Below are 26,801 nucleotides of genomic sequence, written 5' to 3' on the forward strand. Positions count from 1 at the left end.
TGAGCGTTTTTAACAAAGAGTTTTGTGACGGGGACCTGTCAGTTAAGTCTTTGCCCAAAGATGACACGTTTAGAACCAGCATGATTCTAGCCCACGGGATGAAGCAGCAGATCCTGTCACCGTCTACACATTCCACACTAACGCTCACAATCTATCCCTCTTGGACGAAACACAATAGGGCAGTCTCTAAGGCAACTCCCATTTTGCAGATAGAAGTAAGGTCTACTCAGACCGCATCTCTTAGATGTGTAAAAGCTATACGCAGAGTGACATTATGCATGTTGACATGTGCGAGAACCTCATTTGAATTTGTGAAGTCCTATTTTCTCTGAATACATTTCATTTTATTTATTTTTTGACTCAGTATTGTGCTTCTCTGTAGGGGTTGTCTGAAGAGAACATCAGATATGACACTAATTATATAGTATATATATATATATATATATATATATATATATATAGTATATAACAGTGTGTAAACGATTACACAGTAAGTTCAGGAGAGGTGCTTGTTGTGTTGGTTACATATTTTTAGACTAGGTTTTTGCATGATGCCTCAGTGGTCTTTTGTATGCCTTATCTCTCTGTATGTGCTCAGAGGTTGGTGTACTTCTCATTTCCTTGTGCTAGAGAGAGAAAGAGAGAGAGAGAAGGGGAGAGGTGCCAGGGGGAGGAGGGCATGTAGACATAAAGTGATAGAGGGAGGGGGAGAGAGAGAAGCCAAGTCATTAGCTTGGAAACGTGGACAGGTAGTGAGAGGGTGTGAATGAAAGAGGATTTTTTTTAAAGTGTATTTTGAAGTGTAGCAGACTGCTGGTGGATGACTGAACCGGTTGACAGTGGAGTGGACTGACTAACTTTCTGAGTGAGATTTCAGAGAGAGGGAAGAGAGGAGAGGGGGAAGAGGAGAGAGAGAGAGAGGGTTGCTCTGGAGTGAAGAAAATTTGCACTCTACACAAAGAAAGAGAGAGAGTGAGGGAAGAGGAAATGGGGACGGGGGAAGAGTTAGGTACACGGAAATAAACAGGAGAGAGAGAGAGGTGTAGAGAAAAGTGTCCGGAGCCTAACAGTGAATGTTGTATCTTTCCCTAACAGCAGTGAGGTAAGTTCTTCCTTTTGCTGTTATACTGTCTGATGAACAAACTGTACACACATTCTGAATGGATATGAATTAATGCATTTAGTCTGCAATAGATTACATACAGACTAGATTACATACCTAAGGGAATGCTATAGGAATGCAAGGTAGAAAAGTACTGAAATGTAAAGTAGAAAAGTACTTAAATACAAGGTAGAAAAGTACTGAAATGCAAAGTAGAAAAGTACTTGTTTCCAACAAGTTAGTTTGTCAAATTTCTGCCCTGCTGGAGCTCTTCCGGTCAACGTTAAGCACTGTTATTGCGAAGTTGGAAACGTCTAGGAGCAAAAACGGCTCAGCCGTGAAGTGGTAGGCCACACAAGCTCACAGAACGGGACCGCCGACAGCTGAAACGCGTAGAGCATAAAAGTCGTCTGTCCTTGGTTGTGAACACTCACTACCGAGTTCCAAACTGCCTCTGGAAGCAACGTCAGCACAAGAACTGTTTTGTCGGGAGCTTCATGAAATGAGTTTCCATGGCCGAGCAGCCGCACACAAGCCTAAGATTACCATGTGCAATGCCAAGGTGTCGACTGAAAAATCTGGGTTTGGCGGATGCCAGGAGAACGCTCCCTGCCCGAATGCATAGGGTGCCATTTGGAAGGCAGGCAAAGTTAATAAGTGATATTGCCATAGGGAAAGGGCTGGACCGGCTACACGCTGTAAAAAAAAAAAAAAAAACAGATAAAAGCACAAGTGCAAACATTAGCTTTAAGTTTTGAGTCTTGGGTGCGTTTTTCTCAGCTCACAGTCTCTCCATTGTTTTAGAGCGAGGGGTGCCGTACCTATTGGGTGTGTACCGATAACTGTGTGCCTGACGTAGGCTATTAATCCATGCAAAGTTTCAAACGTTTATTCGCCACGTACAGGATACAACAGGTAAAACAGTCGAGTTCAATTCTCCCCTTGAGAGCTCTTTCCCAACAATGCAGTGATAATATAGATAATAATGAAAAATATAATATAAAATTTTAAACACATGAACTACAATAAGAGTTAAAGTAACATTAGAATGCAAGTATATACAGGTCAGTGCCAGTACCTTATTCAATGTGCAGGGTTACTGGAGCGGTTCAGGTGGGTTTATACATAAAAAGTGACTGCTAGTAGGATATGCATGCAAACCGGGCCAAAAAGCCAAACCTAACACAATATCTGGCAATTAATTTCCAGCAATATTGCCCAGCTGTCTGTGTGGTGCGTGCGTTTGTCTATCTCTCTGTGTGTACCAGTTGATGTGATAACAGTCTTGTGGGTTGACAGAAAAACTTTCCCCAAAAAGTTCTCAATTAGGCCTAAATGTTAACTCCAAAGTAGGCTTACCTGTCAAGTTAATCAATAATTTGTATCTATTTTTTTGTATTGTTATTTGCTAACTTTGCCATGAGATGAGCAGCAGCAGTACAGAACCATTGCTAGACCGGCACATTAGATGACACATTCTTCACTCGCTAGATGTGCAACTAAAGGGCCAGATGGCAAACAAAGGGGAATTACACTCAAATCTATTTGTTCGTTTTTTTGCCAGACCTAAAAAAAAATTGGTATTTTGGTGTGATTTAAGCATGACATGGACTCACAACATCCAAATTCGTTGTTTATCTATGAACAATTGTAATTTCTTGTGCAAATAATAATCTAAAACCAGGAACAATGTCCCAGATCATTTTGTTTGGGGAAAATACTAAACTGATATCATAGTGCTTAACCCTTAGAGTTACGTACAACGCAATGCATGCCTGGATACAGCCCTTAGCCGTGATATATTGACCATATACCACAAACCCCTGAGGTGCCTTATTGCTATTATAAACCGGTTAACAATGTAATTAGAGCAGTAAAAATACATGTTTTGTCATACCCGTGGTATACGGTCTGATATACCACAGCTGTCAGCCAATCAGCATTCAGGGCTTGAACCACCCAGTTTATAATAACCATTATTTTACCAGGTATATTGACAGAAAGCACTACCTTCTCTGGTACACTAAGGACCTGGGGGAAGAGTTGCAGGGGAGAGGAGAAAAGAAGAATGTGAAAAGAAGAATTTGAAAGCTCGAAAACAATATATATAGCACGCAACGTTTCATTTAAAAAAAAAAAATTAAGTAGCTCTCCTGCTAGAAAAGGTTGGAGACACCTGGTCTATGGTGTCTGGGATGATGGAGGTTATGTATGCCATGACCAGCATTTCAAAGCACTTCATGATTACAGATTTTAGTGCTACAGAGAGGTAGTCTATGTCGCAGGTAGCCTTAGAGCTCCTGAGAGCAGGAATGATGGTGGTCAGCTTGAGACATGTCGGGATTATAGACTGCGATAAGGAGAGATTGAAAATGACCATGAAATTGCCTGCCAGCTGGTCTACCTTTAGGCACAGATATAGGATCAGGTTACCCTCCTCAAGTCTTTTTTATTTTTTTATTTATTTCACCTTTATTTAACCAGGTAGGCTAGTTGAGAACAAGTTCTCATTTGCAACTGCGACCTGGCCAAGATAAGGCATAGCAGTGTGAACAGACAACACAGAGTTACACATGGAGTAAACAATTAACAAGTCAATAACACAGTAGAAAAAAGGGGAGTCTATATATACATTGTGTGCAAAAGGCATGAGAAGGTAGGCAAATAATTACAATTATGCAGATTAACACTGGAGTGATAAATGATCAGATGGTTATGTAAAGGTAGAGATAGAGATATTGGTGTGCAAAAGAGCAGAAAAATAAATAAAAACAGTATGGGGATGAGGTAGGTGAAAATGGGTGGGCTATTTACCAATAGACTATGTACAGCTGCAGCGATCGGTTAGCTGCTCAGATAGCAGATGTTTGAAGTTGGTGAGGGAGATATAAGTCTCCAACTTCAGCGATTTTTGCAATTCGTTCCAATCACAGGCAGCAGAGAACTGGAACGAAAGGCGGCCAAATGAGGTGTTGGCTTTAGGGATGATCAGTGAGATACACCTGCTGGAGCGCGTGCTACGGATGGGTGTTGCCATCGTAACCAGTGAACTGAGATAAGGCGGAGCTTTACCTAGCATGGACTTGTAGATGACCTGGAGCCAGTGGGTCTGGCGACGAATATGTAGCGAGGGCCAGCCGACTAGAGCATACAAGTCGCAGTGGTGGGTGGTATAAGGTGCTTTAGTGACAAAACGGATGGCACTGTGATAAACTGCATCCAGTTTGCTGAGTAGAGTGTTGGAAGCAATTTTGTAGATGACATCGCCGAAGTCGAGGATCGGTAGGATAGTCAGTTTTACTAGGGTAAGTTTGGCGGCGTGAGTGAAGGAGGCTTTGTTGCGGAATAGAAAGCCGACTCTTGATTTGATTTTCGATTGGAGATGTTTGATATGGGTCTGGAAGGAGAGTTTAGAGTCTAGCCAGACACCTAGGTACTTATAGATGTCCACATATTCAAGGTCGGAACCATCCAGGGTGGTGATGCTGGTCAGGCGTGCGGGTGCAGGCAGCGAACGGTTGAAAAGCATGCATTTGGTTTTACTAGCGTTTAAGAGCAGTTGGAGGCCACGGAAGGAGTGCTGTATGGCATTGAAGCTCGTTTGGAGGTTAGATAGCACAGTGTCCAAGGACGGGCCGGAAGTATATAGAATGGTGTCGTCTGCGTAGAGGTGGATCAGGGAATCGCCCGCAGCATGAGAAACATCATTGATATATACAGAGAAAAGAGTCGGCCCGAGAATTGAACCCTGTGGCACCCCCATAGAGACTGCCAGAGGACCGGACAGCATGCCCTCCGATTTGACACACTGAACTCTGTCTGCAAAGTAATTGGTGAACCAGGCAAGGCAGTCATCCGAAAAACCGAGGCTACTGAGTCTGCCGATAAGAATACGGTGATTGACAGAGTCGAAAGCCTTGGCAAGGTCTATGAAGACGGCTGCACAGTACTGTCTTTTATCGATGGCGGTTATGATATCGTTTAGTACCTTGAGCGTGGCTGAGGTACACCCGTGACCGGCTCGGAAACCAGATTGCACAGCGGAGAAGGTACGGCGGGATTCAAGATGGTCAGTGATCTGTTTGTTGACTTGGCTTTCGAAGACCTTAGATAGGCAGGGCAGGATGGATATTGGTCTGTAACAGTTTGGGTCCAGGGTGTCGCCCCCTTTGAAGAGGGGGATGACTGCGGCAGCTTTCCAATCCTTGGGGATCTCAGACGATATGAAAGAGAGGTTGAACAGGCTGGTAATAGGGGTTGCGACAATGGCGGCGGATAGTTTCAGGAATAGAGGGTCCAGATTGTCAAGCCCAGCTGATTTGTACGGGTCCAGGTTTTGCAGCTCTTTCAGAACATCTGCTATCTGGATTTGGGTAAAGGAGAACCTGGAGAGGCTTGGGCGAGTAGCTGCGGGGGGGGGGGGGCTGTTGGACGAGGTTGGAGTAGCCAGGCGGAAGGCATGGCCAGCCGTTGAGAAATGCTTGTTGAAGTTTTCGATAATCATGGATTTATCGGTGGTGACCGTGTTACCTAGCCTCAGTGCAGTGGGCAGCTGGGAGGAGGTGCTCTTGTTCTCCATGGACTTCACAGTGTCCCAGAACTTTTTGGAGTTGGAGCTACAGGATGCAAACTTCTGCCTGAAGAAGTTGGCTTTAGCTTTCCTGACTGACTGTGTGTATTGGTTCCTGACTTCCCTGAACAGTTGCATATCGCGGGGACTGTTCGATGTTAGTGCAGTCCGCCACAGGATGTTTTTGTGCTGGTCGAGGGCAGTCAGGTCTGGAGTGAACCAGGGGCTATATCTGTTCTTAGTTCTGCATTTTTTGAACGGAGCATGCTTATCTAAAATGGTGAGGAAGTTACTTTTAAAGAAAGACCAGGCATCCTCAACTGACGGGATGAGGTCAATGTCCTTCCAGGATACCCGGGCCAGGTCGATTAGAAAGGCCTGCTCACAGAAGTGTTTTAGGGAGCGTTTGACAGTGATGAGGGGTGGTCGTTTGACTGCGGCTCCATAGCGGATACAGGTCTTAACCTGAACCATAAGAGGATAAACATTAAACTGACCTGAGATCAGTGTTTGAGGACACACCAGACTCCTCAGCCCCTATGCATCACACTCAGAAATGTTCTGACATAGAGCCAACAATCTCAGCCTTGTGTGTGTGTGTATGTGTGTGTGTGTGTGTGTGCATGCATGTACCAGTGTTTTTCGATGGAGGAATATAAGGTGACAGTTGCCACAGGCACATCAGAGTATTCCGGCACCAATAACTACATATATGTCACCCTGGTTGGAGAGAATGGACAGAGTGAGAGAACAATCCTGGACAACCCTGGACTGGACTTCTGTAGAGGAGCGGTAAGTAGGGCTGTGTTGTGCGTGTGATCCAAGAGGAGTACAAGGTGTATGTGTGCGTCATTTTTAGGTAGGTTCATATCAAGTGTGTGTGTCTCTCCCTCCCTACCCCCCCAGGTGGATGAGTACAAGGTGTGTAGCCCAGCCCCTCTGGGTCCTCTCCTCCTGGTTCGTCTGGAGAAGCAGCGTTACTGGGTTGAGGATAACTGGTTCTGTCGCTATGTCACCGTGGAGCCACCAGGTAGTGGTATAGCCCTCACCTTCCCCTGCTACCGCTGGCTCATAGGAGACGTCAAGGTGGAGATACGAGAAGGCACAGGTAATTAATTGGTAAAGGAAAGAAGTTGCCCCTCAATATACTGCTCTCAAGTCAGTTTGCGTTTTTTTCCCTTTCGTGTTAAAGGTTAATGTTTTGGGGTGAGAAAGCAGATCCTAGATCTGTGTCCTAGATTTGGTCAAACAAAGGGCACGAGTCACCAGAATAGCTTCAATGCACCTTGGCATAGAAATTCCATCATTTGATGTTTAGTTGTTGGTGGTGCAAAACGCTGTCTCAGGGGCTGCTCCGAAAATTCCCATAAGTGTTCACACTCACACACCTTTCAAAACCCCTCTGCTCCTTTGACACCCCTCTTTCAAAGGTCACTGAGATCTCTTCTTCTAGCCATGGTAGCCAAAATAATGAGCAACTGGGCATTTTTATACATGACTCTAAGCATGATGGGATATTAATTGCTTAATTAACTCTGGAACCACACCTGTGCAAAATGACGCCGGAGGGGAGGGCTGCCGTTTCATCAGCTCTTAACCAACCATGCTATTTTGTTTTGTTATTTCGCGTTGTTCGTAACTTGTTTTGTACACAATGTTGCTGCTACTGTCTCTTATGACCGAAAATACATATTCTGGACATCAGAACTGGGATTACTCACCTCAAATTGAAGAAGAACTCTCGCTCGTCAAACTATTACAGACCACAAAGGGAAGCACAGCCGAGAGCTGCCCAGTGACAGGAGCCTACCAGACGAGCTAAATAAATTCTATGCTCGCTTCGAGGCAGGTAACACTGAAACATGCATGAGAGCATCAGCTGTTCTGGATGACTGTGTGATCACGCTCTCTGCAGCCGATGTGAGTAAGACCTTTAAACAGGTCAACATTCACAAGGCCGCTGGGCCAGACGGATTAACAGGACGTGGACTCTGAGCATGCGCTGACCAACTGGCAAGTGTCTTCACTGACATTTTCAACCTCTCCCTGTCCGAGTCTGTAACACCAACATGTTTCAAGCAGACCACCATAATCCCTGTGCCCAAGAACGCTAAGGTAACCTGCCTAAATGACTACCGACCTGTAGCACTCACATCTGTAGCCATGAAATGCTTTGAAAGGCTGGTCATGGCTCACATCAACACCATTATCCCGGAAACCCTAGACCCACTCCAATTTGCATACCGCACCAACAGATCCACAGATGACGCAATCTCTATTGCACTCTACACTGCCCTTTCCCACCTGGACAAAAGGAACATCCATGTGAGAATTTTGTTCATTGACTACAGCTCAGCGTTCAACACCATAGTGTCCACAAAGCTCATCACTAAGCTAAGGACCCTGGAACAAAACACCTCCCTCTGCAACTGGATCCTGGACTTCCTGACGCCCCCAGGTGGTGAGGGTAGGTAACAACACATCCGCCACACTGATCCCCTCAGGGTAATCCCTGTTCACTCATGACTGCACGGCCAGGCACAACTCCAACACCATCATTTTCTGATGACACAACAGTGGTAGGCCTGATCACCGAAAACGACGAGACAACCTATAGGGAGGAGGTCAGAGACCTGACCGTGTGATGCAAGGGCAACAACCTCTCCCTCAACGTGATCAAGACAAAGGAGATGATTGTGGACTACAGGAAAAGGAGGACCGAGCATGCCCTCATTCTCATCGACGGGGCTGCAGTGGAGCAGGTTGAGAGCTTCAAGTTCCTTGGTGTCCACATCACCAACAAACTAGCATGGTCCACCAAGACAGTTGTGAAGAGGGCACGACAAAACCTATTCCCCCTTAGAAGACTGAAAAGATTTTAGATGGGTCCTCAGATCCTCAAAAGGTTTTATAGCTGCACCATCGAGAGCATCCTGACGGGTTGCATCACTTCCTGGTAAGGCAACTGCTCAGCCTCTGACCACAAGGCACTATAGAGGGTAGTGTGAATGGCCCAGTTCATCACTGGGGCCAAGCTTTCTGCCATCCAGGACCTCTATACCAGGTGGTGTCAGTGGAAGGCCCTAAAAATGGTCAAAGACTCCAGCCACTCTAGTCATAGACTGTTCTCCCTGCTACTGCATGGCAAGCGGTACTGGAGCGCCAAGTCTAGGTCAAAGAGGCTTCTAAAACAGCTTCTACCCCCAAGCGATAAGACTCCTGAACAGCTAATCAAATAGCTACCCAGATTATTTGCATTACCCCCCCCCCCCTTCCATGCTGCTGCTAATCTCTTATTTTCTATGCATAGTCACTTTAATAACTCTACCTACATGTACATATTACCTCAGTTACCTCGACACCGGTGCCCCCTGCACAATGACTCTGTATCGGTACCCTCTGTATATAGCCCCGATATTGTTATTTACTGCTGCTATTTAATTATTTGTTATTCTTATCTCTTACATTTTTTTGGGAAATGTTCTTAACTGCATTGTTGGTTAAGGGCTTTGTAAGTAAGCATTTCACTGTAAGGTCCTGTTGTATTTGGCGCATGTGACAAATACAATTTGGATTTGATTTGTGTGGAAGCACCTGCGTTCAATATAATTTGTATCCCTCATTTACTCAAGTGTTCCCTTTACTTTGGCAGTTACCTGTATGTGTGAGTGAGTCATCCCACTCTCTCGCTGTCTCTCTCCCTCCTTTAGCGAAGAGACTCTGTGAAGATACCTCTCCTCAGCTATTGGCTCACAGAAAAGCAGAACTGCAGGAGAGACAAACGATATACAGGTCAGTAAGATTACAGAAATGTTGTTACACACACACACACACCTATTTATGTACACAGTCACAGAAATACGAATGCACACACGCGTCCCAATTCCAATCGCTCCAGAAAGAGAGCCTAGTTCTTACAGTTATGTTTGCTTATCCAGATGGACTGCATGGGCTTCTGGGATTCCCAAGTGTATCGATGCCAAGACCGAAGCAGACCTGCATCAGGACGTACGTTTTGACAGCGAGAAAAGGAGCGACTTTGAGGGTTCCTTACACTATGCGTGAGTTACACAAATTTTTCTGTGTGATGTTATTCTTACGCATTGACATTCACACATGCTGGTCAAATTTCCCCTAAATATAATGTAAAATGTCCCTCACTTGCTCAGACATACAGTGCCTTGCAAAAGTATTCGGCCCCCTTGAACTTTGCGACCTTTTGCCACATTTCAGGCTTCAAACATGAATATATAAAACTGTATTTTTTTGTGAAGAATCAACAACAAGTGGGACACAATCATGAAGTGGAACGACATTTATTGGATATTTCAAACTTTTTTAACAAATCAAAAACTGAAACATTGGGCGTGCAAAATTATTCAGCCCCCTTAAGTTAATACTTTGTAGTGCCACCTTTTGCTGCGATTACAGCTGTAAGTCGCTTGGGGTATGTCTCTATCAGTTTTGCACATCGAGAGACTGACATTTTTTCCCATTCCTCCTTGCAAAACAGCTCGAGCTCAGTGAGGTTGGATGGAGAGCATTTGTGAACAGCAGTTTTCAGTTCTTTCCACAGATTCTCGATTGGATTCAGGTCTGGACTTTGACTTGGCCATTCTAACACCTGGATATGTTTATTTTTGAACCATTCCATTGTAGATTTTGCTTTATGTTTTGGATCATTGTCTTGTTGGAAGACAAATCTCCGTCCCAGTCTCAGGTCTTTTGCAGACTCCATCAGGTTTTCTTCCAGAATGGTCCTGTATTTGGCTCCATCCATCTTCCCATCAATTGTAACCATCTTCCCTGTCCCTGCTGAAGAAAAGCAGGCCCAAACCATGATGCTGCCACCACCATGTTTGACAGTGGGGATGGTGTGTTCAGCTGTGTTGCTTTTACGCCAAACATAACGTTTTGCATTGTTGCCAAAAAGTTCAATTTTGGTTTCATCTGACCAGAGCACCTTCTTCCACATGTTTGGTGTGTCTCCCAGGTGGCTTGTGGCAAACTTTAAACAACACTTTTTATGGATATCTTTAAGAAATGGCTTTCTTCTTGCCACTCTTCCATAAAGGCCAGATTTGTGCAATATACGACTGATTGTTGTCCTATGGACAGAGTCTCCCACCTCAGCTGTAGATCTCTGCAGTTCATCCAGAGTGATCATGGGCCTCTTGGCTGCATCTCTGATCAGTCTTCTCCTTGTATGAGCTGAAAGTTTAGAGGGACGGCCAGGTCTTGGTAGATTTGCAGTGGTCTGATACTCCTTCCATTTCAATATTATTGCTTGCACAGTGCTCCTTGGGATGTTTAAAGCTTGGGAAATCTTTTTGTATCCAAATCCGGCTTTAAACTTCTTCACAACAGTATCTCGGACCTGCCTGGTGTGTTCCTTGTTCTTCATGATGCTCTCTGCGCTTTTGACGGACCTCTGAGACTATCACAGTGCAGGTGCATTTATACGGAGACTTGATTACACACAGGTGGATTGTATTTATCATCATTAGTCATTTAGGTCAACATTGGATCATTCAGAGATCCTCACTGAACTTCTGGAGAGAGTTTGCTGCACTGAAAGTAAAGGGGCTGAATAATTTTGCACGCCCAATTTTTCAGTTTTTGATTTGTTAAAAAAGTTTGAAATATCCAATAAATGTTGTTCCACTTCATGATTGTGTCCCACTTGTTGTTGATTCTTCACAAAAAAATACAGTTTTATATCTTTATGTTTGAAGCCTGAGATGTGGCAAAAGGTTGCAAAGTTCAAGGGGGCCGAATATTTTCGCAAGGCACTGTATGTCTTACCCACATTATGTGTCTCAACTTCCCCCTTTCTTTAAAAAATATGTTCCATTTCTTTCTCCTTACCCCACCTCACCCCCTCGATCTCTTTCTCTACCCCCCTCTCGCACCCATCGCCCCCTCTCTCTCGCACCCATCGCCCCCTCTCTCTCGCACCCATCACCCCCTCTCTCTCACACCCATCACCCCCTCTCTCTCACACCCATCACCCCCTCTCTCTCACACCCATCACCCCCTCGCTCTACTCTCTCTCGCACCCATCGCCCCCTCTCTCTACCCTCTCTCACCCATCTCTCCCTCCCTCCCTTCTTCTCTCTCCAAGTATTCTAGAGCTGTCTCTGAAGAAACTAGCCATCAGGTTTGGAAAGTCATGGGATGATCTGGAGGACTTTAAACGATGCTTCTGGAAACTCAAAAGCCCCATAGCTGGTAGAGTACAGTAAAACAAATATACAATATTTACATTCAGTGCTTTAGCCCTCCCTCCCATCTGCATCAGAGGTGTTATTGGTTGTAGAGTACAGGCCGACACTTTTTTTATTGCCAGTCTCTTCCTGTTCCTAATCACAGACATTTAGGAAGGGAGGCCTCGGAGTAATGCAACAACAGTTTTCACCGAACTTAATCAGTGTTTCATCTACTGTTTCACATTGCAATATATGTTCATATAAAGTAATTAGGTCAATTTAGAATATTTTAAAGAATTGATTAAATAATTGTTTCATATATGGTCAATTAATTTCCCCACATTACGTATAACACTTCTCTATATTTACTCTCTCAGTCCTATTATTATACAGTATATCATATATTACAGTTTTTGTATTGCTTTGGTGCTATTTTCACAAGTATTTTGTACCTTTTTACAATTCTTAGTACAAAACTCAAAACACATCATCAAACAGGAAGTGGTTTCAAAACTCTAAGCACATGTTCAAGTGACTTAAGTACAACACACAAAATCATACAGTCACTTTTTCACCAAACTTAGTCAGCGTTTCATCTACCGTTTCACATTGCAACACATTTTCATTTGAAGTCGTGGCCTTTCACAATGCAATGCTCACATTTACTTTTGATATGATTCTCTTTTTTCTTCAAATACATTTTACTATTACTTAATCCGACGCCTCTTGATGATCACCTAAACGTTTTGGTAAACCTATAGAACTGGTTCGTCTACTACAGATTTTGAGAACTAATTCAAATGTACAGTATGTCTGTAAAGTAGAAACATAAGTATATATACTCAAATGTACTACTATGATGATTGCTTATGATTTTACTTCATAGCAAGTTTTTTTAAACATTTGTATCTGATATTCGCATGATCAGAGATGTACTGTATGTAACAAATGAAAGTTTATTGGTTGCGTACACAGATTAGCAGGTGTTACAGCAGGTGCAGTGAAATGCTTGTGTTTCTAGCTCCTACAGTGCAGTAATACAATACCACTACGCAAATCATCCAAAAAGTCCAAAACAAGAAAGAAATACATCCCCTATAAACTAAACATGTGTCCAGTATTGTATTGTACGTAGTTGCTCGTGTTTCTTGGCCCAAGCAAGTCTCTTCTTATTATTGGTGTCCTTTAGTAGTGGTTTCTTTGCAGCAATTCGACCACGAAGGCCTGATTCACACAATCTCCTCTGAACAGTTGATGTTGAGATGTGTCTGTTACTTGAACTCTGTGAAGTATTTATTTGGGCTGCAATTTCTGAGGCTGGTAACTCTAATGAACTTATCCTCTGCAGCAGAGGTAACTCTGGGTCTTCCTTTCCTGTAGCGGTCATCATGAGAGTCAGTTTCATCATAGCGTGGTCGATTGCACTTGAAGAAACTTTAAAAGTTCTTGAAATGTTCTGTATTGACTGACCTTCATGTCTTAAAGTAATGATGGACTGTAGTTTCTCTTTGTTTATTTGAGCTGTTCTTGCCATAATATGGACTTGGTCTTTTACCAAATAGAGTTACCTTCTGTATACCACCCGTACCTTGTCACAACACAACTGATTGGCTCAAACGCATTAAGAAGGATAGAAATTCCACAAATGAACTTTTAAGAAAACACACCTGTTAATTGAAATGCATTCCTGGTGACTATCTCATGCAGCTGGTAGAGAGAATGCCAAGAGTGTGCAAAGCTGTCATCAAGGCAAAGGGTGGCTATTTGAAGAATTTGATTATTACATGATTCCATATGTGTTATTTCATAGTTTTGATGTCTTCACTATTATTCAACAATGTAGAAAATAGTGAAAATACAGAAAAACCCTTGAATGAGTGTTCTAAAACTTTTGACCGGTAGTGTAGATTATTATATTAAGAAATTATTATTGATACATTCAGACAGTACTTTTTCATTCTGTTCATTTGATTGATTATCCCTATGGTTCCAGAGTACTGTATGGAGCACTGGAAGGAAGATTGGTTCTTTGGGTACCAGTGTTTGAATGGTTCAAACCCCCGCATGATCCAGCGCTGCAAGGAGCTTCCAGGAAACTTCCCCGTCTCTGGGGACATGGTGCAGGGGTCGCTGGCACCCAGGACCACTCTGGACAAGGAGCTCAAGGTGGGGCCCATCTATCTATCTCTTTGACCCCCCCTAGGGTCCATCTACCTGTCCTTCTGTGTACGTACCAAAATAGCACCCTATTCCCAAAAATTGTGCCCTACTTTTCACCAGAGCTCTAATTGCAAAATAGTGTACTTTTGTCCGGAGCCCTATTCCCTACACTCTTAGAAAAAAGGGTTCCAAAAGGGTTCCTTGGCTGTCCCTCTGTGGAAAGGGTTCTACCTGGAGCAAAAAAGGGTTCTTCTAAGGGTTATTCTATGGGGACACCTAAAGAACCGTTGTAGGTTCTAGAGAACACTTTTTTTCTAATAATGTATATAGTGCACTACTTTTAAACAGAGCTCTATTCCCTATATAGTGCACTACTTTTAAACAGAGCTCTATTCCCTATATAGTGCACTACTTTTAAACAGAGCTCTATTCCCTATATAGTGCACTACTTTTAAACAGAGCTCTATTCCCTATATAGTGCACTACTTTTAAACAGAGCTCTATTCCCTATATAGTGCACTACTTTTAAACAGAGCTCTATTCCCTATATAGTGCACTACTTTTAAACAGAGCTCTATTCCCTATATAGTGCACTACTTTTAAACAGAGCTCTATTCCCTATATAGTGCACTACTTTTAAACAGAGCTCTATTCCCTATATAGTGCACTACTTTTAAACAGAGCTCTATTCCCTATATAGTGCACTACTTTTAAACAGAGCTCTATTCCCTATATAGTGCACTACTTTTAAACAGAGCTCTATTCCCTATATAGTGCACTACTTTTAAACAGAGCCTTTTCTCTATATGGGTGACTCTACAGAAGTGGTGTAAATTGCTGTCCCACACCAGAATTTTTTTTTTTTAAACAATTATGTCTCCAAACTTAGGACATTTATTTACATCATGATATGTTCTAATTGAATCCAAGGCAATAACAAACATAAGTTAATATAGTACAAAGTAACCGTTTATACACCTGTCCCAAACCCTGATTTCCTAAACTTCATGTTTGAAAATAAAGCAAGGTAAAAAATATTATTACACTTTCATTTCAATAGAACATCTTGAGTTGTTCTATTATTACATTCAGTATACTGATCTAATTATTTGTTTGGGTTATTTTTAAACACCTTTTGATGTCACTCCCGAAACACACACTTTAAAAGACTGTAGAATGAAGGTGCCTTAAGCTACAACCCTACAAATACCACCAGGTGATGGGATTGCACCCCTGTCCAGGATGGCCACATGGTGGTCTGTCTGCAAACATTTTGGAGAAATTTTGTGAGCAAGTTGGTAAATATTTATGTATTTTGAAGTGTCACTACGAACATCTAATACAGTTGAAGTCTGAAGTTTACATACACTTAGGTTGGAGTCATTAAAAATCGTTTTTCAACCACTCCACACATTTCTTGTTAACAATCTATAGTTTTGGCGATATAGTTTCATAGTTTTGTCAGTTAGGACATCTACTTTGTGCAATTTTCCCAACAATTGTTTACAGACAGATTATTTCACTTATAATTCACTGAATCACAATTCCAGTGGGTCAGAAGTTTACATAAACTAAGTAGACTGGGCCTTTAAACAGCTTGGAAAATTCCAGAAAATGATGTCATGGCTTTAGAAGCTTCTGACATCATTTGAGTCAATTGGAGGTGTACCTGTGGATGTATTTCAAGGCCTACCTTCAAACTCAGTGCCTCTTCGCTTGACATCATCATCAAAAATTGTAGACCTCCACAAGTCTGGTTTATCCTTGGGAGCAATTTCCAAACGCCTGAAGGTACCACGTTCATCTGTACAAACAATAGCACGCAAGTATAAACACCATGAGACCACGCAGCCATCATACCGCTCAGGAAGGAGGTGCGTTCTGTCTCCTAGAGATGAACGTACTTTGGTGCGAAAAGTACAAATCAATCCCAGAACAACAGCAAAGGACCTTGTGAAGATGCTGGAGGAAACCGGTACAAAAGTATCTATATCCACAGTAAAACGAGTCCTATATTGACATAACCTGAAAGGCTGCTGCTCCAAAACTGCCATAAAAAAAGCCAGACTACGGTTTGCAACTGCACATGGGGACAAAGATCGTACTTTTTGGAGAAATGTCCTCTGGTCTGATGAAACAAAAATATAACTTTTTGGCCATAATGACCATCGTCGTTATGTTTGGAGGAAAAAGGCGGAGGCTTGCAAGCCGAAGAACACCATCCCAACCATGAAGCACGGGGGTGGCAACATCATGTAGTGGGGGTGCTTTGCTGCAGGAGGGACTGGTGCACTTCACAAATGTGTCTGTTCCTTGAACTCTGTGAAGCATATATTTGGGCTGCAATTTTTCTTTTTTTTTTTTCTTTTTTTTTACATTTTTATTTTTTACCCCTTTTTCTCCCCAATTTCGTGGTATCCAATTGTTGTAGTAGCTACTATCTTGTCTCATCGCTACAACTCCCGTACGGGCTCGGGAGAGACGAAGGTTGAAAGTCGTGCGTCCTCCGATACACAACCCAACCAAGCCGCACTGCTTCTTAACACAGCGCGCATCCAACCCGGAAGCCAGCCGCACCAATGCGCCGGAGGAAACACCGTGCACCTGGCCACCTTGGTTAGCGCACACTGCGCCCAGCCCGCCACAGGAGTCGCTGGTGCGCGATGAGACAAGGACACCCCTACCGACCAAGCCCTCCCTAACCCGGGCGACGCTAGGCCAATTGTGCGTCGCCCCACAGACCTCCCGGTCGCGGCCGGTTACGACAGAGCCTGGGCGCGGACCCAGACTCTGATGGCACAGCTGGCGCTGCAGTACAGCGCCCTTAACCACTGCGCCACCCGGGAGGCTGGGCTGCAATTTCTGAGGCTTTTAACTCTAATTAACTTATCTTCTGCAGCAGAGGTAACTCTGGGTCTTCCATTCCTGTGGCGGTCCTCATGAGAGCCAGTTTCATCAGCGCTTGATGGTTTTTGCGATTGCACTTGAAGAAACATTCAAGTTCCTGAAATGTTGCGGATTGACTGACCTTCATGTCTTAAAGTAATGATGGACTGTCGTTTCTCTTTGCTTATTTGAGCTGTTCTTGCCATAATATGGAATTGGTCTTTTACCAAATAGGGCTATTGTCTGTACACCACCCCTACCTTGTCACAACACAACTGATTGGCTCATACGCATTAAGGAAATACATTCCGGTGCACCTTTTAAGAAGGCACACCTGTTAATTGAAATGCATTCCAGGTGACTACCTCATAAAGCTGGTTGAGAGAATGCCAAGAATCTGCAAAGCTGTCATCAAGGCATAGGGTGGCTACTTTGAAAAATCTAAAATAGATTTAGATTTGTTTAACACTTCTTTAGTTACTACATGATTCCATGTGTAATTTCATAGTTTTGATTTCTTCACCATTATTCTACAATGTAGAAAATAGTCAAAATAAACAAAAACCCTTGAATGAGTAGGTGTGTCCAAACTTTTGACTGGTACTGTATATATATATATATACATTTACAAAAAAATATATATGGGATTTGGAAATGATGCAGTTGATTACATTGACAGAACTGCAATATTAAAGCTGATCTACCCCCTAAAAAAGAGACTATCTTATCCCTAGCCTCAGCTGCCTCTACAGATTTTCCGCTCTCCTCCCTTCATCTCTAGGCTGGTAACATCTACTTGATTGACTATGCCATTATGGATGGTGTTCCCACCAATGTAATCAGGGGGAAACCACAGTACATCGCTGCACCTCTGTGTCTACTATATGAGCACCCTGACCAGGGACTCATACCCATTGCCATACAGGTAGGACTGAACACACACACACACACACACACACACACACACACACACACACACACACACACACACACACACACACACACACACACACACACACACACACACACACACACACACACACACACACACACACACACACACACACACACACACACACACACACACACACTTTATTAATCCCTTCTCTTCTCCAGCTAGGACAGACTCCTGGCTTGGACACCCCCATCTTCCTGCCTAATGACCCCCCCCTGGCCTGGCTATTGGCTAAGATTTGGGTCCGTCACTCAGAGTTCCAGGTGTTCCAGTTGCTGTCACACCTGTTGAGAACGCACCTGTTGGTAGAAGTGTTCTGTGTGGCTACGTTACGTCAACTTCCCGCTGTACACCCTGTATACAAGGTAGGAGCGTGTGTGCGTGTATGTGCGCGAGCGCGAACGTGTGTGCGTGTGTTGCTGTCTCATCCCCCTCTCTTGTCTTTAGCTCCTGGCCCCCCACCTGCGCTACACTCTGGAGATCAACTGCAGGGGACGGACTCAGCTCGTCTCCGCTGACGGCATCTTCAAAAGGGTCAGCTCACTATTCTCTTCTTTGACGATTCATTTTCCCCATTTCACCATATTTTGTAACTCCCCCCGAACGTGCGAAATGTCATATAGGGACACAGATAGGACAGCTTTGAAAGTGGTGGACCAGTGGTTCGATTTCCCACCATTGCGGTCTAAGCTGACAGCATCCTCCTGCTCTCTTCCTCCAGGTGGTGTCTACAGGAGGGGAGGGCCTGCTCGTCCTGTCCCAGAGAGAGTACAAGGTCCTGACCTACCGCTCTCTCCAGCCCTGCTGGGACTTCCAACAGCGCGGAGCCACCACGCTCAAAGACTACTTCTACAGGGAGCACAGCCTCATGCTGTGGGACGCCATACACAGGTTTTTACTTATTTTACCCCTCTGCGGCTGTCGTCGAAATGGCATCTTATTCCCTATAGGCCCTGGTCAACAGCAGTGCACTAAATGGGGGAATAGGGTGCAGAGCCACTAAGCTCAGAGACTACTTCTACATGGAACACAGTCTGATGCCGTGGGACGCCATACACAGGTGCAATACCCGTGTGACCACTTCTTTATGACCACAGACACATTGTTTATTAGGTTGTAAGCGGAAAGCAAGGAGGGGACATGCTCTTAGGCCTGAAATATGGACACGCTGAAATTCATATTGGGGAAAATAAGACGTTCTCATCGTTGTGCAGTATTAACTCCTTTAATTAGCCTTCTCGTACTCTCCATCTTTATTTCTACCTCACTGTTTGTTTACACCCCCCCCCCCCCCTCCCTCCCTCCCTCTCTCTCCGCCCCTCCATAGTTTTGTCTCAGGGATGATATCTGTGTACTACCAATGTGACAGTGATGTGGTGGAGGACCCTGAGCTACAGACCTGGATAAAGGACATCGCTGAGGAGGGCTTTGTCGATGTCCCCACGTTTGGCTTGTCCAACGAACTCAAAAACAAAGCAGAGCTGGTTACCTTGCTGAGTGTAGCCATCTTCACGAGCACAGCACAGCACGCAGCCACCAACAATGGACAGGTACTTCACAAACACACACACGCACACACACACACCAGGCACGCGAACAAGCAAGCACACATGCGCGCACATTTCTATGAACTCACTCCGCTCTCTTTAACATAGTTTGACTGGTGTGCTTGGGTACCCAACACCCCGTGCACCATGCGTCACCCCACGCCAACCGACAAGGATGCTGTTACCATGGAGATGATAATGGACAGCCTGCCTGATGTCAGCCAAACATGTTTGGAGATGGCGATCACATGGCACCTGGGGCGGCCACAACCTGATGCAGTAAGTTAAAGGGTTACGCTGACGCTAGCCGAGCCCATAGAATTCCAGTCAAACTTGTGAGTAGTTACGCATATTATTTTAAGTGGGGGTGGTACCACCTCAACATACATTTTTGGTTCCATTTCAAAACGCTTTCTCCCGTTTGCTCCAACTGAATGAAACCCTTGTCTAACACCTCCTTTCGTTCTTTCTCTCCCGCTCTGTCTCTCTCTCTCTCTCTCTTCCGCTATCCCCCTCTCTGCTCCAGGTCCCATTGGGTCAGTATCCAGAGCAGTACTTCACTGAGCCACAGGCCCAGGAGGTGATTGACAGGTTCAGAAAGGAACTGAAGGATATAGAGGAACACATCCTGAGCCAGAACCAGGGACTGGAGCTACCTTACCTCTTCCTCCTGCCCAGTCGCATCGAGAACAGCATTACTATATAGATTAGACCCCAATGTCTTATCACCATTACTTTTTTACTAACTGAGGAGCAGGGCCGGACAATCGCATTTGGGGCCCCGGGGCCCTGCTGAGGAGCATCCCACTGGGCACAGACATCAGTTCAACTTCTAGTTTTGATATACAGTTCCAGTCAAAAGTTTGGACACACCTACTCATTCAAGGGCTTTTCTTTACTTTGACTATTTTCTACATTGTAGAATAATAGTAAATACATAAAAACTATGAAATAACACATATGGATTCATGTAGTAACCAACAAAGTGTTAAACAAATTCTTCAAAGTAGCAACCCTTTGCCTTGATGACAGCTTTGCACACTCTTGGCATTCTCTCAACCAGCTTCATAAGGTAGTCACCTGGGATGCATTTCAATTAACAGGTGTACCTTCTTAAAAGTTCATCTGTGGAATTTCTATCTTTCTTAATGTGTTTGAGACAATCAGTTGTGTTGTGACAAGGTATGGGTGGTATACAGAAGGTAGCTCTATTTGGTAAAAGACCAATTCCATATCATGGCAAGAACAGCTTAAATAAGCAAAGAGAAACGGCATAAAGGTCAGTCCAAGTACAGTCGCAAAAACCATCAAGCGCTACGATGAAACTGGCTCTCATGAAGACCGCCACAGGAAAGGAAGACACACAGTTACACAGTTACCTCTGCTGCAGAGGATAAGTTCATTAGAGTTACCAGCCTCAGAAATTGCAGCCCAAATAAATGCTTCAGAGTTCAAGTAACAGATGCATCTCAATAGCAACTGTTCAGAGAAGACTGCGTGAATCAGGCCTTCATGGTCGATTTTACTACCAAAATAAAACAGCACTATAGGACACCAATGAGAATTAGAGACTTGCATGGGCCAAGAAACACAAGCAATGGACATTAGACCAGTGGAAATCTGTCCTTTGGTCTGATGAGTCCAAATTTGAGATTTTTAGTTCCAACCGCCATGTCTTTGTGAGACGCAGAGTAGGTGAATGGATGATCTCCGCATGTGTGGTTCCCACCATGAAGCATGGAGGAGTGATGGTGTGGGGGTGCTTTACTGGTGACACTGTCTGTGATTTATTTAGAATTCAAGGCACATTTAACCAGCATGGCTACCACAGCATACTGCAGCTATACACCATCCCATCTGGTTTGTGCTTAGTGGAACTATAATTTGTTTATCAGGACAATGATCTATAACACACCTCCAGGCTTTGTATGGGCTATTTGACCAAGAATGAGATTGATGGAGTGGTGCATCAGATAACCGGGCCTCCACAAACACCCGACCTCAACCCAATTACGATGGTTTAGGATGAGTTGGAGTGAAGAAAAAGCAGCCAACAAGTGCTCAGCATATGTGGGAACTCCTTCAAGACTGTTGGAAAAGCATTCCTCATGAAACTGGTTGAGAGAATGTCAAGAGTGTGTAAAGCTATCATCAAGGCAAAGGGTGGCTAATTTGAAGAATCTCATATAAAACATATTGATTTATTTAACTTTTTTTTGGTTACTACAAGATTTCATGTGTTATTTCATAGTGTTGATGTCTTCACTATTATTCTACAATGTAGAAAATAGTAAATAAAATAAAGAAAAACCCTTGAATGAATAAGTGTGTGCAAACTTTTGACTGGTTCTGTACATTGGTTGAGTTCTCAACTAACGTGAATTCAACGTGAAATCAACAACAAAAATTCACCATGTCATTGGAGTTAAACCTTGGGTGAAAAAAAAGACTAAATGCCGTTACATTGATCGCTTTTTGCAAATCCAATTCATTTTCCACGTCATCACATTGATTTTTGGGGTTGAAATTATGTGGAAACTACATTGATTCAATGTTTTTGCCCAGTGGATAGGCCATCAATTATAGTTCTCCAGCAAACACTGCCTTAACCTTTATCTCAACCTAAATCCAGATTATGCACCAGGACTAAGGGAGCAGTTGAAATCGGTGAGGGGGATACATTTTGGGGGGATTCTTGCATTGGAATTATATTGAATTCTGCTTATATATAATTATTCTATACCACAATAAACAAAGTTCAAATGCAGATGCTCTGAGATCTTTGAGTGCTTTTGAAATAGCCAATCTCTGCTGTGCTGTATCAGCACAATGGACAGCGCCCTACAACTAGGCCATTTTGGTCATGAATATAAGCTACAAGATAGATAGGCTGTTTGTAATATGTGAATTGCCTTATATGAATGCAGCCTTACACACAGCTGTCTTACCAAAATCATGCAAACTAGTTTTTCATGCATGCAAACAAAAATACTGAATACCAGTTTGGCTTAGAATACCGACATAACTGTGAATTTGAAAGAATGGAACAGAACAAAACAGCGGTACCGGTAGTTAAACAAAATATCAGATTGATAAAGGCATGAAACAATCCAGATTTAGGCGAGTTACATTAACAGTGAACAAAATCAGAATGGATATCCAAATAACCAAAACATAGCCTACTACAGTGAGATCCAGCCAGCTGTCTTGCCAAATAAATAGGCCCACTTTAAACATGGAACAGCATGCCGCTCGCTCATGAGTTCAGCAACACGTTGTGATATGGCACAATACACTTCTGTGAATAAAACCCGACCCACGTAATTAATTAAACAATGCCAGCCTAACACGGAACCCAAACTGGCTGTGCGCAAAACTCTGAACCAATGACAATGTGGGGACAGGTCAAAAATAATTAAACATGTATGGCAATTTAGCTAGTTAGCTTGCACTTGCTAGCTAATTTGTCCTATTTAGCTAGCTTGCTGTTACTAGCTAATTTGTCCTGAGATAAACATTGAGTTGTTATTTTACCTGAAATGCACAAGGTCCTCCACACATAAAAACGGCCAACCGAATCGTTTCTAGTCATCTCTCCTCCTTCCAGGCTTTTTCATCTTTGATCCATCTACACTTTCATAGTATTATCACGACAACCGGCAAAACAGTTTGTCTTTCAATTACCCTGTGGGTATAACCACGTGGGTACCTCCTTCTATAAACCAATGAGGAGATGGGAGAGGCAGGACTTGCAGCACGATCTACGTCAGAAATAGAAAGGAGTTATATTTTAGCCCTTGGCATCGCAGACGCTTGTTGGCCGTGAGCAGTGTGGGTGCAATGATTGAATAACATGGATTTCTAAATGTATTTTGCGATGCTTGCGCACGCGACGTGTCCGGTCTGGTCAGCATGTAACATAAACACGTTTCCAATACCTACAGTTCTACATACATCAACGAAAACCAATAGGAAACCAAGAAAACCATAATAGAATGTAGCATATGTATTTCTATGATGACACATACTGGTAGGTAGCTATACCCAGGGGCGTCATTTTGGGTTCTTGCATTGCTAATTTCACGCTATACCACAAACTCAAACGTTTAAAACATGTTTTTGACCAAGCAGTGACAGGTTCAATGCCACGAAATCTCGCAGCGCTCTATCAGCACCATGGACAGCGCCGTACACACTAAAGCAAGATTAAGATATTTTTTTTTATAACTCGATTGTTTCAATCTTACCTTTTCAAAAGAGTTGCAGCTTCCTTGATGCTCTGTGGAACTTCCTGAGTAATCGATCATTCCATTCTCCCCGAAATCTTCTTGTATGATCCCCTCAAATGCCAGTTGGGTGAGTTGAGCTTTCCTCGGATGTAGCATGCTTCTTCTGAGGTTACTGAACACGTTTGTCAAAAGTGGAAAATTAGTTGGACGCCCCAAAAGTCAGTCCATGTTTCAGTGCAGCAAGCACAGTCGGCATAGCGGAGAGAGGCCCAGAGAATCATTGCAGGATATCAAGTGGGGTCCATTTGTTCTCATTGGAGCCAGAGCAGGCGATTTCATTCTTCAAAAACTGGCAAGCGGCACTAAACTCAGCTTCCACCAAATCAGTTTTGCTTAGATCCAGCATTGGTTTAATCTTTTTCACATCTAAAAAGTAATGGCTCTCTGGGTCAAGGGCACACAGAGCCTCCGCCAGTTGGCTGTTGCACTCGCTGAATCGTTCTGACATTTCACCAATGACAGCATCCAACTACAACGTGCTGAAGAAAATTGTTTACACTCAGTCTCTTCTCATCTGTCCTACTGTACTGGTCACTACCTATTGCTGGAGATTTGTACTTACATAACGTCTTCGTTTGCTTGAACCTGGTGCGTGCCACTGACACTGCGCCCAAATGGCTTCGAACTCGCTGTCGCACCTCAACTTCTCGACGCACTGCAGACCACTTTGACTCCGGTATAAAGACGGTCCGTTGCTTTTGCGACGCTTGCGCAACTACGGGGAAAAACAGGAGGGTTTGGCTTAGACTTTTGACAACATGTAGGTTTACATTAGCTATATTTCCTCTGCAATGTTTATTTAAAAAATAAATGTACACATTATCACAACGAGCACTTGTTGTCTCTCAAATACATCCTTACAGTTGTTGGTTAGCTAGCAAGCGAATTCTAACCATATTAGCATCATTGACATGAAATTAGTCAAAACACCTACAAGCAAGACGTGGTATCAAAACATGAAACGAGCCCATTACGATTCCCCACATGGCAGTTTCTTGGCATTCTTGCTAGCAATCTGGACAAGACATCCAGAATCACATAGTTTCCGTGATGTTGTCAGCTAACGCATCTATTTGTTTGGAGGCTAGAGAAGACAAAGGGTTCTGTGCAACCCTGTAGCCTCGCGTCTTAGTCCTGTGTTGTAGGAACCGTTGAGTTTTTCCCCGCTTTTTATGGAAATCCAAAGGAGTCATGCCTAACCGCCCAATGGATTTCCATAGCTCCCCTTCACACGTCGCGCTCCGTCCAATGTGCGGACACAGCACAGCGGATATATTTTTTTTACGCCACCTGACACTCAATCATTTTATATAGTAACATAAAATTAAACGGGGAGTGCTGAAGTTTGTACTGAGAGGGCTAAACTCCCTAGCGGAGCCGGGCCGTAATAATATATCAACGAGAGATTACATGACTCTAACCTTTAGGCCTATCAGAGTATTGGGTGCATGCCAATAGTCTGCAGTGGCTTCCTCTCCCTTGACCTCAACGTGTTGGGTTCACCCCAATAGTAGTCTTGAGTGGTGTCCTCTCATTTGACCTCAATGTGGTGTGCACCCCAATAGTTAGAATAGAAATCATCAGAGATTGGTCAATACAAGGGAATATACTGCGATTCGGGTCCTGTACTATTTATATTAATGTAATAAGATGTGTTCTGTAACTAGGACTTCATACTTTGTCCTATAGATTTCTATAATATGGTTGTAGCCTACTGTAAACGTTGTACTTTTACTGAAACTATTTCATACAGTGATGCACATGATCCGAGTAGGCTACTACTGCCTACATCACATCTTTGCAGTAAAGAAACTCATCGAATCAACTTCTTTACAATCACATTTTATAACATGAGAAAAAAGTATCATGGCCGACCAACAGTTGGTCCACGGAAAGGCAGAGCGAAAGAACACTGTCCAAAAAGGCACACTAGATTCGGAGAGAAGTCAAATGGGTTTCAAAGAGAAACATATTTTCACGATTTCAGTTATAACATCACAATCAATAAATCAAACACGTTTTTGGCCTCATTCAGTTTTTACGCGATAAAGTAGAATACTTTTGAAAAATAATGTTAAAAGATGGCTATAATGGATATTCCTAAAACATCATTTGAAATACTGTTGCTGCTTCCTGTTGTCATCAACTTTTTACTTATAGCTCAGTGTCAAAACACCAGTTCAAATGTCTAAGTTCATAATCAATATGCTGAAGATTGGTTGAAATATTTAAGACCAAACATAAAGTACTCCCTACACAAAGGCCTACATGTCGGGGGTGGCAGGTAGCCTAGCGGTTAGAGCGTTGGACTAGTAACCGAAAGGTTGCAAGATCAAATCCCAAATCTGTTGTTATACCCCTAAACAAGGCAGTTAACCCACTGTTCCTAGGCCATCATTGAAAATAAGAATTTGTTCTTCACTGACTTGCCTAGTTAAAAAAAAGTCACACATGCTCAGATCATTTTTGTATTTTGATAAATAAGTACCTTCTAAAATGCACACACCATTTACCAAGCGGCCACTCTAAATGAACATTGTTCAGTGCCTGTGTTCAGTTCCTTCCAAATGTAATGGTATTGTGAGCTTCCATAGTTTCCCGGTCGATGTAGAGCTCAGAAAAAGGTTGTTGGTGGCAGTATGTCGTGCCAACTTGGAGCTGTCACTTTTGTGTCATCGTTGTATGCTGGATCTGTGAGTGACAAGGAGATCGTCAAGCAGTCTAATTATTTCCTTACTCAACCCTGACAGGGCCATTATGGTGGATAAGGGCTTTCTCGTAGATGATATTGTTCCGTGCAAGGTCTACCGGCCAGCCTTTCTGTCAAGACGCTCACAGATGCCAGCGCATGAGGTTGGGGAGACCCAATCCATTGCCAGGATGAGAGTGCATGTTGACAGAATGATTCGCAGAGTAAAGGAGCACAAGCTGTTTGAGAGTCATCCCCCTGACCATCTCAGGGACCATCAACCAATTATTTGCAGTGGCGTGCCTGTTAGTCAACTATCAAAACGGACCTTTGGTCAGAGCATGGGCCAAGCCAATGTAAATGTGTTTATTTGCTAGCAGCAAAATAATTTGTT

The 26,801-nt window shown here is 43.4% G+C and overlaps 1 protein-coding gene across 1 annotated transcript; it reads left to right on the forward strand.

The window, feature by feature from the left end:
- Positions 1-603: 603 nt before the first annotated feature.
- Positions 604-22,196, forward strand: alox12 (arachidonate 12-lipoxygenase). Its single transcript, XM_021577673.3, has 14 exons — positions 604-1,102; positions 6,309-6,464; positions 6,579-6,780; positions 9,383-9,464; positions 9,611-9,733; positions 11,797-11,903; positions 13,875-14,047; positions 17,709-17,852; positions 18,044-18,247; positions 18,330-18,416; positions 18,604-18,773; positions 19,210-19,432; positions 19,538-19,708; positions 19,956-22,196. Exons 2-14 carry the CDS (start codon positions 6,318-6,320, stop codon positions 20,133-20,135), a joined length of 2,013 nt encoding a protein of 670 aa, XP_021433348.3. The 5' UTR covers positions 604-1,102; positions 6,309-6,317; the 3' UTR covers positions 20,136-22,196.
- Positions 22,197-26,801: the final 4,605 nt, after the last annotated feature.

Source organism: Oncorhynchus mykiss, chromosome 21, assembly GCF_057628025.1.
Source record: "Oncorhynchus mykiss isolate SJ-2025 chromosome 21, ASM5762802v1, whole genome shotgun sequence".
NCBI classification, from domain to species: domain Eukaryota; kingdom Metazoa; phylum Chordata; class Actinopteri; order Salmoniformes; family Salmonidae; genus Oncorhynchus; species Oncorhynchus mykiss.

Excerpts from the sequence above, each read along its gene's own strand:
- alox12 (XM_021577673.3), top strand. The coding sequence starts at position 6,318 with ATGGAGGAATATAAGGTGACAGTTGCCACAGGCACATCAGAGTATTCC. Across the intron at positions 6,781-9,382 it reads GGAGATACGAGAAGGCACAG|CGAAGAGACTCTGTGAAGAT; the intron begins GTAATTAATTGG and ends TCCCTCCTTTAG. Across the intron at positions 19,433-19,537 it reads CAGCCACCAACAATGGACAG|TTTGACTGGTGTGCTTGGGT; the intron begins GTACTTCACAAA and ends TCTTTAACATAG.